Source organism: Chenopodium album, chromosome 9 (assembly GCF_948465745.1).
Source record: "Chenopodium album chromosome 9, dcCheAlbu1.1, whole genome shotgun sequence".
Classification (NCBI taxonomy): domain Eukaryota; kingdom Viridiplantae; phylum Streptophyta; class Magnoliopsida; order Caryophyllales; family Amaranthaceae; genus Chenopodium; species Chenopodium album.
In genome coordinates this window covers 47,901,078-47,917,088 of record NC_137842.1, presented here as the reverse complement: position 1 = coordinate 47,917,088, position 16,011 = coordinate 47,901,078, and the positions used below count along the sequence as shown (strand labels likewise).

The following is a 16,011-nucleotide window of genomic DNA, read 5'->3' as shown; positions in this document are numbered from 1 at the left end:
TATTCCAGAATTTTGGGTAGTCAAACGGCTATCACGGTCCATGATCTGAAATTTATACCCATTGATCATAAAGCCCTTCATTTTTTTACCATAACAATTCAATCCCCCTGCCAGAATTTTTCTAAGTTTCCCATCTTCGGTGGATTCATCTATTGAGTGTACCTATCATGGTAGAATATAAAGTCAAAAACAGTCTGCTATTTTTGTAAGAAAATTGAACACATTAGGATACATATATATCACCTGACTTCGCAACCACTCTCCAAACTCGTTGATGATCCAATCACTTTCATCACTTTCAGTGATTGGGTTATGTGTATTCATTTGTCGCTTTAGATTTAAAAATTCTCTTCAAAGAAAGGAAAATAAATTATAATTTATAATGATATATTATAATAATTGGTTATTCATAAAATAGAATAAAACCTGCTACTTACTCGAGAAGATCTTGAATTTCATCAGAATGATGCAGTAAAACATAGCGATGAGCTTGTTTTAAGCTTTTGTCATCTAGACGGAAATTGACTTCTTTCCCAATTACTCGACCGCCAGAATTACACAAGTATTTTCCAGAATTGGGACTATCATCAGCAATTCGTTTAGGTTTGTTAAAGACGGTCTTAACACCTTCAAGATATCTTGAACAAAACCTAATGGTCTCCTCTAACAGGTAGCCTTCTGCAATTGACCCTTCAGGTTGGGATTTATTAGCTACATTTGACTTTAGATGGGCCAAGTACCTTTTCAAAAAGTCATATTATAATTAAAATACAGTAAGTTTATAGATTTTCTAGATGAATTTAGATTAGACATATATGTAAATAAATCTAACCTCTTAATGGGATACATCCATCTGTACTGTACTGGCCCACCGAGTTTAACCTCCTCCACTAAGTGAATTAGCAAATGAACCATGATTGTGAAAAACGAAGGCAAAAACTCCATTTCCAACTCACAAAGGGTTAATACAATTCCTTCTTGTAGAGCATCTAGATCATCAGGATCAATAGCAGTGGAGCATAATTGCTTGAAAAAGTAAGACAATTTTGCAAGCAAATCAATTACTTTTGTTGCATTAGAAGCTCTTAATGCGACGGGAAGGATATCTTGCATCAAAACATGGTTGTCATGGCTCTTAAGGTTAATCAACCTTCTTTGCTTCATGTTCACGCATCTAGAAAGGTTAGATCCATAGCCATCAGGGACTCTGAGTTTTTGTAAAACTTTTAAGAACCTCTCTTTCTCCTCTACAGACATAGAATAAGAAGTTGAAGGCATATGATTATCTTGAACCCAAAGATGTGGCTTTATGCCCCATCCTTGAAGGGCATCTCGATCATCCTTCTTATCTCTGCTTTTATCGGTATTTAAGAGAGTATTTAAAATATTGTCACACACATTTTTTTCTATGTGCATTACATCTAGATTATGCCTCAACAAATTATGCTCCCAATACTCTAAATTGTAAAATATGCTTCTCTTGGTACCAATGACAACATCTTCTTCATTGTTACCCTCGTTACCTCTCTTTCTTTTTTATGCCTTCCCATAAACATACCCAACCTTTTCTTGTAGCCCCAATATGTCAGTCCCACTAGGCCGAGGTGGAGCTTCACCATGCTCTTCTCTTCCGTTAAAACTGTCACAATCAAATCGATATGGATGACATGATGGAAGCCATTTTTGATACCCACAATAACAAGTCTTACTCCCAAATTTTTCAGAAGGAGTTGAATCAATGCATATAGGGCATGCCATATAGCCTTTGGTGCTCAGACCGGAGAGCATTGCATAACCAGGAAAGTCATTAATAGTCCAAAGCAAAGCGGCTCGCAATTTAAATTTCTCTCCATCATAAGCATCAAAAGCATCAACCCCACTCCATAACAATTTCAATTCATGAACTAGTGGCTGCAAATACACATCAATGTCAATTCCGGGACTTGTTTTACCGGGAATGATAATAGACAACATGAATGAAGATGGTTTCATACATAACCACGGTGGAAGATTATAGGGAATCAACACCACAGGCCATGTACTATAAGTCGTGTTCATCAAACGATATGGATTAAACCCATCACTTGCAAGTCCTAATCGAACACTACGAGGATGCGAGGCAAAATCCTCATAACGTTGATCAAATGATTTCCAAGCTAATGCATCTGAAGGGTGCCTTAACATCTTCTTATCAACATCATTCAATTTATCATTATGAGTATAATGCCATCTCATATCTTCTGCTGTTTTTGAGGACATGTAAATTCTCTTCAGTCTATGGATAAGAGGAAAGTAACGCATTACCTTAGCTGGCTCACCACTCATAGAAACAGTCTTATCTTGATCTCTGACATTATCATTTCTACCCTTATTTTTCTTGCATCTTGATGTACCACAGACATGACACTTGTCTTTCTTTGAATAATCACCCCAATACAACATACAGTTATTTGGACAAGCATCAATCTTCTCATACCCAAGGCCAAGGTCTTTTATTATTCTCTTACTTTGATAATAAGATGAGGGGAACTCAAGTATTTGGGGAAATGCGCCTATGAGAAGCTCGAGTAGCATATTAAAGGATTCAGCAGACTAATGGCTCATACATTTTATGTGAAAAAGGTGTAAAAGAAAAGACAGTTTGGAAAATTTAGTACACTTGTCATACAATTTCTCATCGGAAACATCAAGTAATTTCTTATACTTAGCTTCATCTTGCGTTGTTGAAAATTCTAAATCAATCTCCTCTTCATAAAAGACAGGGTCTTCAAGATACTCGTCATTTTCATTATTTTCATGTGGTTCAAAGGTTAGGTCATTTGAGGGTTTTTCAAAACTAAAAGCAGATCTCAATAGGCCTCCCATATCATCTCGACCTTCAAACCTTGTTTGATCTAGTGGGGATCCTTGGCTAGTACTACCTCCATCACACCCAATCATACGCTGAAGCAAATCCCCTTGACCATGAAAAATCCATTTCTTGTATGATTTATAAAACCCGTTAAACAAGATATGTCTTTCTACATCATTTACACAAAGCCATTTATCCACTTTACATGTCTTACATGGACACCGAATCTTTCCTTCTACCTGAGCTACCTTAGCAAAGTTAATGAATTGCATACAACCTTTGACATATTGAGTGTGGCATCGTGGAAGTTCTATCCAACTTGTATCCATATCTATACATAATTAATACTTTAATAAGGGAACTATAATTTTGACCAAATAAATAGAAAATTTTAAATCTTACTTATCAGAACAAATATCAAATTCTTCACAAACTAAAATACACAACAAAGCAGATTGGGGTAGCATACTTTTATTTCATATATTCTGATCATAAAACTGAGGAAAGGTCAATCATTATAGCTATGCAACAGAAATAAAAGTTATAGGTATAGGATTTACTATATGAAATCTAACCTATTGATGCAATTTTCATTGCATACTATTTAAACCTCACTATATAATAATAAAAAAAAAATTAAGAAAAATCACCTACAATTATATAATTAAACCAATGTAATCAAAGATGATGAACTATTGGAGATACCAAATAGTTATAAGTCACTAAGTTGCTTTGTCAAAGTCATTACAAGCCATACAAACAAAATTACATGCTTACTTGGTATAGCATATAACAATCTTAAAGCTTATCTCAAAACTAAACTGTCATAACTTGAAATAGTAGCATATAAGATGTGAGTAATACCTTGGTATAGCTGTCTTCAAGAGTCTTCTAAACTAAGCATGCACTGACCAAAAAAATCCAAAAGGATGAATGCTGAAAAAAAAAAAACACAAGCAATATCCACACATTAGATGATATTATATAATATAAAGAATTATGTTCGAGTGACCAAAAAAAAAATATAGGGGGGGGGGGAGAAAACTCAAAATACACTTCAATTGAAAACAGTGATAACAAAAACAAATACGGTAATTCAATACTCAAATGCAAAGTTGACATGGGAGATAACATAGAAAAATACACATCAGTAGTGGAATCAAATTGGGAGAGTTTGAAGTTGTTAGAAAAATACTCATTGAACGAATTTACTGGGCATTTGATAAATATGGTTTGATATTTATTGTTTGATATTACTGTTTGTTTAAGCATTTGTTTGACTTTTTTTTTTTTTTTTTTTTTTTTTGCTATGATTCGGTTATTGATGTTTATGTCTATGGGTTCAAAGTGAGAATAGAAGTCTCTTGATTATATTCATGTGAATTGATTGAAATTTTAGATTTTTTTGTGCATTTCAAAACACAAGCATATGCCAATATTCTAATTTCTTTGAGAAAATTATGAGGTAAAAAAAGCAGGGGTTTAAAGATAACGGATGCTACAGTAGCAAGCTTCAATGGGGTGTTCAATAAATTTAAAGAGGAATTTGCATATTTTTTAAGCTAATCACATCCTCTTTCTGGTTGACAAATAACCCTTCTACATAGGTTGCTTTAATATTGATATTGGATTTTTGTAATGACTACATTTTTGAGAGCTTATGAAGGAGATAGACCAACTTGGAGGACACCTTAGCACCCTTGAAGGGTAGACTCAAGGCTTCAGCCCAAGAGTGTTCCAACCCTTATTCGTTGGGAGAATAATGTTGCTGCTACGCATATTAGTGCCCTTATCGAGTTCTCGGTGAGTCTAAGATATCAAATGTGCATTGTTTAGTTGTAGTTGTAGAGTTTTTTTTTACCCAATGCACCCACCCCTAGACTGAAATAATAAACTTGCTTAGATAATGGTTACCAAAACATAACAGATGTCTAGTTATTAGGCTATTCTGCTAAGGTTGTTACTAGTCAATAAATGTTGTTACTAGAATGTGATGTTGCTAATTTATGAGGTGCAATTAATTTGAAGTACTTTGGGAGGTCTGTTTTTGATCTACTGGTGGAAGATATATGTAGCTTGGGGGGACAATCTTGATAGTTTTTCTTGCTATCATGTGAAAAGGAAGGGTAATACAACAGCACACTTATGATAGACTTACTCCTTCAAAGGGTCCATATCTTAACTCCTTCAGATCAAATATACGAACAACATGATTCAATTCTTAATAGTTAATTGAATCTTTTCTCAAATATTGTTTAGCGTAATGACTTTTATACTCAAAGAAATAATCACAGATATGGTAATCAAGCATTCCATGATTTAAAAAAAAAGCCGAAATTGATGGCATAATTTATAAGACATAATACCAGCATGCTCAAAGCTCTGAATTCAAGCAATCTGCTAAACTAACTGCCACATACATCTCTGTTCTCAGAAATTGATTACCTTTAAGAAAACTATTAAATATATCTAATTACACCAGAAAAGAATATGAGATATATTTTTAAATCAATGTCACCAAAGTCAGCATACATCTCTATTTTTATAGTTATCCCATTTAGCCGAAGAAGGTAATAGACCATCACCTATTATGAATAATCAAATAATTATTCATTAACTATGGATTTAGTAAAAGCTTAAGCTCAAAACTCACAGCCAACTATAGACATTCAAAGATACACAACCGAAATTTTCATCCAGAACAATATTATATTTAGGCAGTGCTTATGTACATTACCTCCAATTCTTGAAGTCGTTTCTCCGCCTTTTTAGATTCTGATTTTCCACTTCTTTGCACTTCAAATACCACAGCTTCTCCTCAGATGACCTGTGCGTTAATATGGTAAAAAATCTGCTGGTTAATTGTAGTTGTGCATTTTGTTTCAATTTAAAAAGGAATCTAAAGTTTGAAAGCAATGTATATGTAAACATTTAATTAAACAACTGATTGAATATGTATACATCTGAAAATTATCAAAAAGTTACAATTTTTAATAAAAACTAAAGGAGCCAACCCGCGCGATGCGCGCGGAATGGCTAGCCCTTAGAGAAAGTTATATTAGCTTGTTTTTAAACTATTCACAATAAGACATATTTTATTTTATTTTTTTAAAATGCTACTCTTTAAGGGGATATCATGATATCTCTTCCTCTTTCCCTTCCTCTCCCCCATGGCCCCATACGTATAACTTTGTCCATTTGTCCAAATACACTATATTGGCCATCAAAAGACAAACTAAACCTCATGTACTAAAATTCATTCAAATCCCAGCTTAGGTAATGTGTGCTATCAGAAATTTTTTCCAACTTCATATCTAATATACAATGACAATAAAGCAGTACAAGAAAGAGCTAAATAAGATGGAATTGGAGATATCCATTGCAAATTCAAGCATCTCTACTATGAGATGCTGCTCCAAAGTTTCAATGATATGATAATTCATATGTTTCAAAGTATTTCATGTAGAAAATTCAATCTTGAGAAATGCAAAGGACAAGTATAGGGTAGACACAATTAATAGTTTGCTAACCAAAACATGCTCTAATGGAAAAAAAATAAATCATCAGATGCTCCAAGAGAAAATTGAATGGGCATTCACTATATAAAACCAACTTTATAGGTTTATTACATGAACCTAGCTTGTCAGTTGTCACAAAACACTTAAAATGCATAGCAGAACACATAAGAAGGTTGAGTGACCAGCCTAATGTTGGAAGGCCTAGTTTCTTCCTCCTTTAAACACTCCTCATCTTCCTCTTCTTTAGTAACCATTGATGCATGGCAACCCCTAAAATAAGCATACAAAAACATATAGAGGCAGATTGATAAATTTGGAAAATATCATATGCCACATAATAAAGGAACAGAACAATTTTCTAAATAGATGCTGCTCAAAACCTACATAAAGGTGATGTAATCACTGTACAATATAGACTGCAAATCAAGCAAGTAAATACTTGCCTAACTGCCTTTACCCATCAAGCTAAGGTTCTATAGAACAAGGGTCAATTCACCTATACCACTATCCTAAATCGACCAAATAACAAAGATAATCTTGAGAAACACAATTACCCATTTCGTTTAAGCACAATTACCTTTTAGCTTACAATAAGAATACCTTTACCGTTATTGCTCGGAAACTCACATAGAGATAACATGATACACTATGAATGCAATGAAATGCTCATGACAAATCAAGTAAAACAATAGTACGTGTAGGGGAAACTCACCCAAACCTGACCAAATAACTAAACAAATTATGAGGACACACAATTACCTTTTTTTTTTAAGAACAATTACCTTATAGGTAACTTGATAAGCATAATTCTCCCATTTACTGGCATAACTATATGACCAACATTTATTTTCTAAGTAAACAACCCTCCACAAGAATATAAAATCACTTGTGTCCACATTTGAAGCCAAAAGACATCATATATTATAAAAGGGAGAAAAACATTGCAAATTTAAAGCTAAGGCAAAATCTATAAAAGAAAGAGCGAATACAAGAGAGAAAGTTACAAGCAACATCAAGAATGTAAGGTTTCCAGACAGTCAACATATACAAAAGTGATAATGTAATACTACCTTAAGACCAAGAATCCATTGAAGCCATGCATCTCCCTCTCAGATTGTTAAGCCTCTCAATCGCATACAGTTGCGAACAAAAACACACATACATATATTGATACATATATTAGCAACATGTGTTCCATATCATCAACTTTCAATACCAAATCTAGCAGCCATACCTCTTTAATAGAGACCATGAGGAGAGGATATATGAACCTAGATTCGGTCAGGAGAGTATATATGAGCCAGGTTTCATGTCAATTGAGACCTGGCTCGTTTTCATCATAACTCTAGCCGACATCAGACTTCACAATTACATATCTTTCTAATCCTATACTGCACACATGTATGATATAGAGAAAATACCTCAACTTAATCTCATTTGACATGAAAGATGTGCTAAACAGTAAAGACATATGTGTGATTGAAAGAAATCTAGAAACATAATCTTGAATTTACACAACCGAAATTTTCATCCAGAACAATATTATATTTAGGCAGTGCTTATGTACATTACCTCCAATTCTTGAAGCCGTTTCTCCGCCTTTTTAGCTTCTGATTTTCCACTTCTTTGCACTTCAAATACCACAGCTTCTCCTCAGATGACCTGTGCATAATTATGGTAAAAAATCTGTTGGTTAATTGTAGTTGTGCATTTTGTTTCAATTTAAAAAAGAATCTAAAGTTTGAAAGCAATGTATATGTAAACATTTAATTAAACAACTGATTGAATATGTATACATCTGAAAATTATCAAAAAGTTACAATTTTTAATAAAAATATGCATAATTCGAGACTTCGAGTAACAATTGCAAATGGGTGTCCAATTCTTTACCAATAAAAAAGTTAGAATATAATTAACCAATTCAATAACTTAATTAATTCGTTAATTCAACCCATTCTTCAACTATAATCGGAGATTATAGTAATAATCATGCATGCAACTATCAACATACAAAATAATTAAAGAAAAAAATTGGAAAAAAAAAAAATTACGAGATCTTTGGGCTGAATCTTGATAAATTTTCTCCAACAAACAATAGAAACGATGAATCAAAACTCACAATACAAATTAACCCCAAAACTAAATTAAGAGAACTTTTTTGGCAAATTATGAAGAGTATTAAAGCAATCTGCAATTCACATCATACTATGCGCTTCAAATATATTGAAAAAATAAATTGAAGAGGTAAAGTAAGAAGTGGGCTGAGATGATTATATGCTAACTGAAATCAAGAAATTAGGGATTTTTTTTTGTGAAGATTCAAAGTTTTTACGCAACAAATCTGAGCGGCGAATAAGGTGTTATTGGCAACTAACTGCTTAACAAAACCGTTCTGGGAGCTGATAGTGCACTAAGGACGAACATGGGGTACAGTTTTCCGGGATATTAGATTAAAAATTTTGGTGAAATTTTAATTTCAGCGGGTTAGTTGTGTAAATGTGTAATTGATAGTTGGGTGACACGTTTCATTGCATTCAATATTATGACCCTTTTGAGGGACACAATATATTTTGGCTCTAAAATTAGTCAAAATGTATAAATTACATAATAGTGGACGGAGGAAAATTATGACCCATTACAAAAGTGTCAAGGCAAAAGCGTCAAAATTTACTCTATTTTCTTGTAGTGTTGGTCTATAAACCAGACATGAGTTCGGGAGCGAGGGTACTAAGATTACGTTCCTTTTAGAGGGGAATCGTCATCCTAGCCCTAGTACGGCCTCTACTAGTTCTTCCTTTTTAACAATTTCATCACCAAACAATATATGCAACGCGATACCTAAAACTATGTTAGTTGATTTTATTTACAAACATTAATTCACGTAGGAATAACATTGCAAAGTCGTTATTCATATTTAATAAAATTCGTGGAAGAACAATAAACAAGATATGCCTTGGCTTAGGTGATCAACCAACAATTATTTAATTCAATTCTAGTCTTTATTTAACGCAAGATACTATGTGGAATTGATTAATTAATTATTTTAAAAGTGATCAAACAACACTAATTAATTAATTAAAGTCCTTTTAAACAAGAAAATAATGGTGATTTAACTAAGTGCTCGGGAATTTAAAACTTCTCTTTGCTAGATCTCTGTTTAGAACACTTATGGACGCCTTCTTGTTGGGGAACCTCCACTGTAGTAACAAAGTATCGAAAGGGTGAGTGTTTAGGACAAGAGGGCTAGGTTGCAAAATTTCACAAGTTATTTCGTTAGAATTTTTAGGTTAATTTCTGTCTCTTGAAGCCTCAGTTTAAGCTCGTATTTAAAAAGAAGGATTAGGCTTAGGGTTTCGAGCATTCTGCCGCAGCAGGTGTCGTGCGCGCATCCCAATGCAAGTTATAGAGTTGCGCTGCTATGTGCAGCGCGACTTTTTGTCTTGCGCGCGGCTTTATGTTAAGATTCGATTTTATATTTTCCGTATAATTTCCGAATAATTACAAATATTCCATGTGCGCTGGGGGTTGCGCGCAACTGAATTAGTTGCGCGCGGCAGCCCAACATGACTTTGTGAGATGCGCGCGGCTTTTTCTGCGGCAGCACTAAGTTTTAACATAGGCGCTCCTAAATCCGTCATTATTAGGGTTTAAGCATGGGCTTAAGGCTATATATGATCGAATTTAGTTAATTGGTCCTTTGTTTTGGCTTTTCTTTAATTTGGGCTAGTCTTTTTTTTTTTGTGGCTTAACCAGTTATCCATAAGTATTCTTCACTTTGATCCAACACGAAGATGGCTTTATTTATCGTCATTACACTTCCTGTTGGGACAGGAGGACAAAAGTAGATGTCTACAGTTAGCCCCCACTTTGATCGATTCTAGAATAGACGATGATAGAAGTAGTCAAGGAAATAAATTCGAGACTCATTCTGCGAAGTTCTCTAAGGATAGAGAATATTTCAGTATTGTTTAAGGATGTCGAAACAATCCTTAGTTCGCTAAGTGTTTTAAAAAAGTAGCTATTAAGGATAGAAAAAGTCCTTCCTAGTCTAAATGCGCTAAAGAATCTAGATTGATCCTTTGCAATTGTAGAACACTCATACAAGTAAAAGTACTCTAGGTGATGTCAGGTCATGAGAAGAGATCGGTTTTAAAAGAATAAAATGGGAGGATTTCCTCTCAATCGTGTCATCGTTGGTCTAAAGTCCCTCGATATGTCATTGAAACTTTAGCATGACTTTAACAAAGTAAAAGATGAAAAAGGGGTTTTCGGTATTCGAGCCGAAATGGTCCGGTATTCGAGCCGGGTCCAGTATTCGAGCTTGACGTCAACAAGATAGAAATACCTGTCTCAGGACTGGAGGCATATATCCAAATTTTGTCCACAAGATGAGTCAGCAACTCTCTCATCAGTTTTGTCCACAAGATGAGTACACGTGTCTTAGGATTGGGTGCACGTGACTACATAGACGCGACATCGTCTCGTCGCTTCTTTATATAAGGGGTGGATTAGACACCCTAACTGTTCGGTAAGTTAGTAAGCGCACTAACTACCGTATTTGATCCCATTCAATAAGTGCCTGTTCCTGAAGGTTCGGCGCGTCTGTCGACTCGTTGAGCTAACGCCTACAGTAATTCTCTACCTATTAGTTATGACAGGTAGATCTCGCAAAGCTTGGGCTGAGTAAAATTTTACGCATCACCTACGCCGTACGATACGCCATTTGCATTTTTATGCCGCATGAAAACGTCTTCCTTTTTGCTTCGGACGTGAAAAAAGAAGAAAACTTGGACATTGGTAACGCCAGTACAGTAAAATGACAAACCTATCTATGGGTCCTCTTATGTAAAGCACCACCACGGAATGTCTTAAGGCACTCTTTTATGATGCAAAGCACAGTGTGCATGTAATATGATGCAAAAAAACTAACAAAAAAGAAAATAAACTACAATTTGCAAAGAAATTAAAAAGACTTTGATGATTTGCGCGCCATTACGTCTAATAACAAGCAAAAACCGTTCAAAAAATGATCAAACAGATCAAAATCAAAATCCCGGTCTTTTAGTGACCAGTATATGTGCGCAACTCAGAAGGTCGCGCTGGCCAGGGGCGCACATCTTTCAGAGTTGCGCTGGTATGTCTCGCGTAACATCTAAAGTTGTGCGCGACATTTATGTCAGTAAGGTGAAAATGGCAGACGCGATTTTTTACTTCACCATTTTTCTCCTTCCTAAGCAATTTTCGACTTTTTTTCTCTCTAAAAAGCTTAATTTTTTGCAATTTTTGAAGCTAAAGGAAGCTAATCTCGTTCTCAATTCATATTTACTGTAATCCAATGTAAGTTTTTTGCTAAAAATTACTCTTTTTCGGCTGAATTTTAATGATTTCCGAATCGTTAAACCGCGATTTTTGAATTTGGGGGTTTTCGATTCGGTTTATTTTTCTTGAAATTGTTTGCTCTATGTTGTTATGATATGTTTAAGGAGTGTTTTGCAACAAATTTCATGAAAAATGGTTAAGTATTGAATGTTTCAAGTTTGTTCTTGCTTCTTCTTTCGAATTTTTGCTTGATTTTCTGTTATTTTGTTTGCCCATTTTGGTTATACTTGTTAATTATGCAACAATTGTAGTATACGAACTAGTTTTGCTTCCATAATTAACATTTTGAAAATTTTAAATCCGAAAAAATTGCGCGAAGTGTATACTTAGCTTATTTTTGCCATATTCGAACTCCAAAATTGTTTGGTAGACGATTATCATGTTTAATCATGTTTATATTACTGTTATTCGTCTAGAATTAGTTGATTCTTTGAGATTTTAGAATATAATCCCTTGAATTCTTAGTTTAAACTGGTATAGGATGGCTTTTGGGGGTGTTAAAAGCCCCCATTTATTGAGTTTAATTGCAGGTATCGTAGCCCCCAAGTATGGGTGGCATTTGATTTTCGTGTTTTGCCCTATCAGTAGTCGTTATGCTGCCGAAATGGGTCTAGAATACGTATATTAGTCTAGTTTAGGAAATAAAATAAACTAATTAAAGAAATTTTATCCGTCATAGCATGGACTCGCCTCCATTGGTCGATGTCGAGGAGGTTCTTATTGGTCCGGACGAGGCGATTCTCCCTCGGAAGAGGGTGACCCGTCCTCGAGAGGAGCTTCAAGAGCGACGCCTCGTGGCCGATCGACGTCGCCAGGAGGAGGTGGTTTGGGAGGCTCCTCCCAACTGGGACCCTAGGGTCCTTAAGTGGGACCCAGACCAACATGTTTCGATCAGAGGGTGGCCGCATCGTGAGTTTTTCACGCTTTTGTTTCTTTCTCTTTTCTTTTGTTTCTTCTCCTTTTTAAAACCATAACTGTTTTTTTTTTTATTTAGAGTGAGCCTAGAATGCGTTTGTACGACTCTGGTGACCTGTGAGCCCGTTTTGAGAGATTTCCCGAGGTGGCAAAGGAGATGGTAGCACTTTCTGGGATTGACTCTCAGCTGGCGGCTCTTCGGGATTTATCGAGCCAGTCTGCGTCGTTTGCTTTCCTCCGTGGATTGCTGGAATTTTTGTGGGATTCCACCAACACTTTCCACTTTCCATGGGGAGAGATGAGGGTTACCCTTTTCGATTTCTCTATGATTACGGGTTTTCCTTTCGGAGGCGAGCCAGTAATTATAGAGCTCGTTAAGGGGTCAAACGAGAGATTACGCGACCTTGTGGGGGACCGTCTTGCGTCGGCCCTTCACGTGTACGCGCAATCTTGTTCGTACTCAGTTCTTGCCGATGAGTTGTCGACTGACGAGCTTGACCGGTAGTGTACACCTGAACAGCTGGCTCGGATATACATTTCCCACGTTCTTTCCGTCACCATCTTGAGTGATCGAGGAGAGCGTTTCGCCATTAGGTTACTCATTTGCCTCAGCGATTTGGGGCAAGTAGGTAACCTGAGTTTGGCGGAGGTGTCGTATGCCCGTATGCTTACGGCTATGGGCAAGGCGACCCGAGTCATGGATTCCGCGACAGCTACAGAGGTGCCTCGGATCTCGCTTACATGGCATGGTTGTATCCTTGAGGTACATGTTTTAAGCTTTTTCGATTATTACTTTCGTTTTTTCCTTTAGGCTTATCTTTTCTCGATTTCAAGCTTGGGGGATACTCGTACTTGCCTTTCTTAGCCCCCAGGGTGCTTGGGGCTACTCGTTTCCCTATCGGCCATCGATTGGTCGAGATTAAGAGGAGACGAGCTACTTCTACCGGCGACTTTTGTCAGAGTATTCTTTCGGCGACTCGTGCGTCGGTGAGTATTCCAAACTACATGTTCTCTCTTCGTTTTTTTATTTTACTCATTTTCTAACGATTTTTCATGTGGTTGTGTCTAATAGATCCATCTCAGTCCTTGGAGTTTGATCGTCGGACTCCCGTAGGCTATCCGGTCTGGCATGGTTTGTTGCCGTTTCCGGGCCCTCTATACGGGACTCTCAGTGTTCCAGAGGACCGACGCTTGGTTTTTACGCGAGCGTGTTCTCTGGCAGCTTTTGACCGAGGAGCCTTTGGTTCCTGCGGATCCCCCGATCCGGATGCTGCGTCCGGACCTACAGTGTACCGAGGATCAAGCTCAGGCGATCCTCGGTTATCCAGTGGAGAAGCTGGTGCTGCCGGATGCTTCTTATCAGGCTTTTATAGCATCCAGGCTGACTTCTTTTTTTGCCTTTGTTCCGTTTAGTTTTCTAACTCTTTTTTTTGTGTTTCTATTTAGTTTTTGAAATTTTGACCCTTTTATCGTTATTTGTCACATGTATTTTTAGCGGGTCGAGATAGGTGGTTGGGTGCCTCCTACAGTACAGATCATGTACACCGATGCTGTCGGATCAGTAATTCGTGAGACCCTTCCAGCGGTCGAGGATGATGAGGGAATACCGTTCGTAACTAAGACGATTGAGTCGGTATGCGTTTTATGAATATGTACTTAAATATTTCTATTTATTTTTTGTTTCATATACATTTGTTTACTAACTGTCCTTGTATTCTTGGAACAGGTTCATCGAGAGACCTTGAACGACATGGTGAGGACTTTACGTGCTTTTCGAGTTGCTTATCGGAGAGCCCTCGTAACTTTGTCATGTCGTGATCATCGGATGATCGCGGTAAGTTTTATTTTCTTTTTTTCTTTGCAACGAAGTTATTACATTTCATGTATTAATCTTCGTTTTGGATTTTGCAGGATGTGCAGCAACCGTCTAGTAGTCACCGAGCACCCTAATTCCTCTTGTACACATTTATATATTTTTTTAGGAAACTTATGTATATATATTGTTTGTATATATTTTTTTTGTATATATGACACATTTGTATATATGTCATTATTATTAGTATTTTTTTGTTTCACTGTGTACATTAATGCGAAAAATTTTCGAGGGAGGGAAAGGGTTCCCAACTTACCCCCCTTAAAAAAAATAAACAAACTCAAAAAAGAAGGAAAAAGAAAAAAAAAAGAATATAAAGGAGTAGGAAAAATAAAAATAAAGAAAATAAATAAGAAAAAGAAAGTAGGAAAACAATGGAAAAAAGAAAATAAAAAGAAAATCAGAAAATAAGAAAAAAATAGAAAATAAAAGGAAAATAAGAAAGTAGGCAAGAAAAGGGATACAAAGTGTTAGAAGGCAAGCGTATGATTCGTCTTAAGATCTCGTGAAGATTCCGTCATTATATGAGCCAAAATACGGAAATTAACCAAACTTACATGCCGCGTGAGGGAAGTCGCACGTAACAACGTGAGTTGCGTGCGGCTATCGCGCGCATGTAATTCTGTTGCGAGCGGGTGTCGCGCGCAACTTAGGAGTTGCGCGCGCCACCTGTCAGTGAACTTTCCTTTAAGCTGAACTTGCCTAAAATTTGCCCTTCTTGGGTCTATTTAAACATGGTTTCGTGTAGGTTTTTGATCATTTTACATTCATTCGCTTAGTAACATAGGAAATTAAAAAGAATTAATCCCTCTAAAATCTTATTCTCTCTCTTTTTATTTGAACAATGGTGAAGACCTTTGAACAACGTTTCAAGCAAAGGGTCACTTCCCTTTCAATCGAGGACAAACTAGCTTTCAAAATTTACCACTTAGACCCTTTATTGAATTATATGCAATTAGTGGTTAACTTTGATTTTCTTCATACCACAGTCAACCATTGGGATTCTAACCACCATCTTTTCTTTTTTAGAGGGGATGAAATTGTCCCCCTTCCTGGTGAGTTCAAGGCCTTGCTAGGTTTCCCTACAAACACCCTCCTTGTGACTTATTCGCCTACCTTGTCGGAACCCAAACCTATATTCCTAAGATTTTTTGGATTGTGCGACAATGATATGACCAACATAGGAACTGAAGAAGGCGTGAATCTAATTCAATTTATTGAACACTTCGTCGCCCCTCGTGAAAACATGACTAAACAATGTTTTAAAATTCGTGCTTTATGTTATTGTCTTGTTGTTAAGTGTTTACTTAGGACAAGCAAAGAATACTGAGATTATCCAATGATGTCCATAGTAGAGCAAATAGAGGGGTGTCATTCACTCACTCCTTTGGATTTGGCAGAAACCGTTATGTGCTTAAATCGCCTTAGTGGAGATCCTAACGAAAACGGTTTCACGGGAAGTCCACTCCTATTAC

The 16,011-nt window shown here is 36.3% G+C and overlaps 1 protein-coding gene and 1 long non-coding RNA gene across 2 annotated transcripts; both read right to left on the bottom strand.

Moving 5' to 3' along the window:
• Positions 1–433: 433 nt before the first annotated feature.
• On the bottom strand, positions 434–3,180 carry LOC145557681 (uncharacterized). The gene is made up of 4 exons (XM_081618858.1): positions 2,658–3,180; positions 1,559–2,552; positions 833–1,351; positions 434–740 (listed from the first exon to the last, which is right to left on the bottom strand). Exons 1-4 carry the CDS (start codon positions 3,178–3,180, stop codon positions 434–436), a joined length of 2,343 nt encoding a protein of 780 aa, XP_081474984.1.
• A 2,161-nt stretch (positions 3,181–5,341) lies between these two features.
• LOC145559815 (uncharacterized) lies at positions 5,342–8,726 on the bottom strand. The gene is made up of 3 exons (XR_014092973.1): positions 8,421–8,726; positions 7,942–8,031; positions 5,342–5,678 (listed from the first exon to the last, which is right to left on the bottom strand). It is a non-coding gene; the product is annotated as an uncharacterized LOC145559815 (long non-coding RNA).
• Between the last annotated feature and the right edge of the window lie 7,285 nt (positions 8,727–16,011).

What these genes read in the sequence shown, in the direction of transcription:
- LOC145557681 (XM_081618858.1), bottom strand. Translation starts at nt 3,180, where the DNA reads ATGGATACAAGTTGGATAGAACTTCCACGATGCCACACTCAATATGTC. An exon ending in TGAGAAATTGTATGACAAGT is followed by an intron (nt 2,553 to 2,657) that starts GTACTAAATTTT and finishes AGCTTCTCATAG; the next exon opens with GCGCATTTCCCCAAATACTT. An exon ending in TGGATGTATCCCATTAAGAG is followed by an intron (nt 741 to 832) that starts GTTAGATTTATT and finishes CTTTTTGAAAAG; the next exon opens with GTACTTGGCCCATCTAAAGT.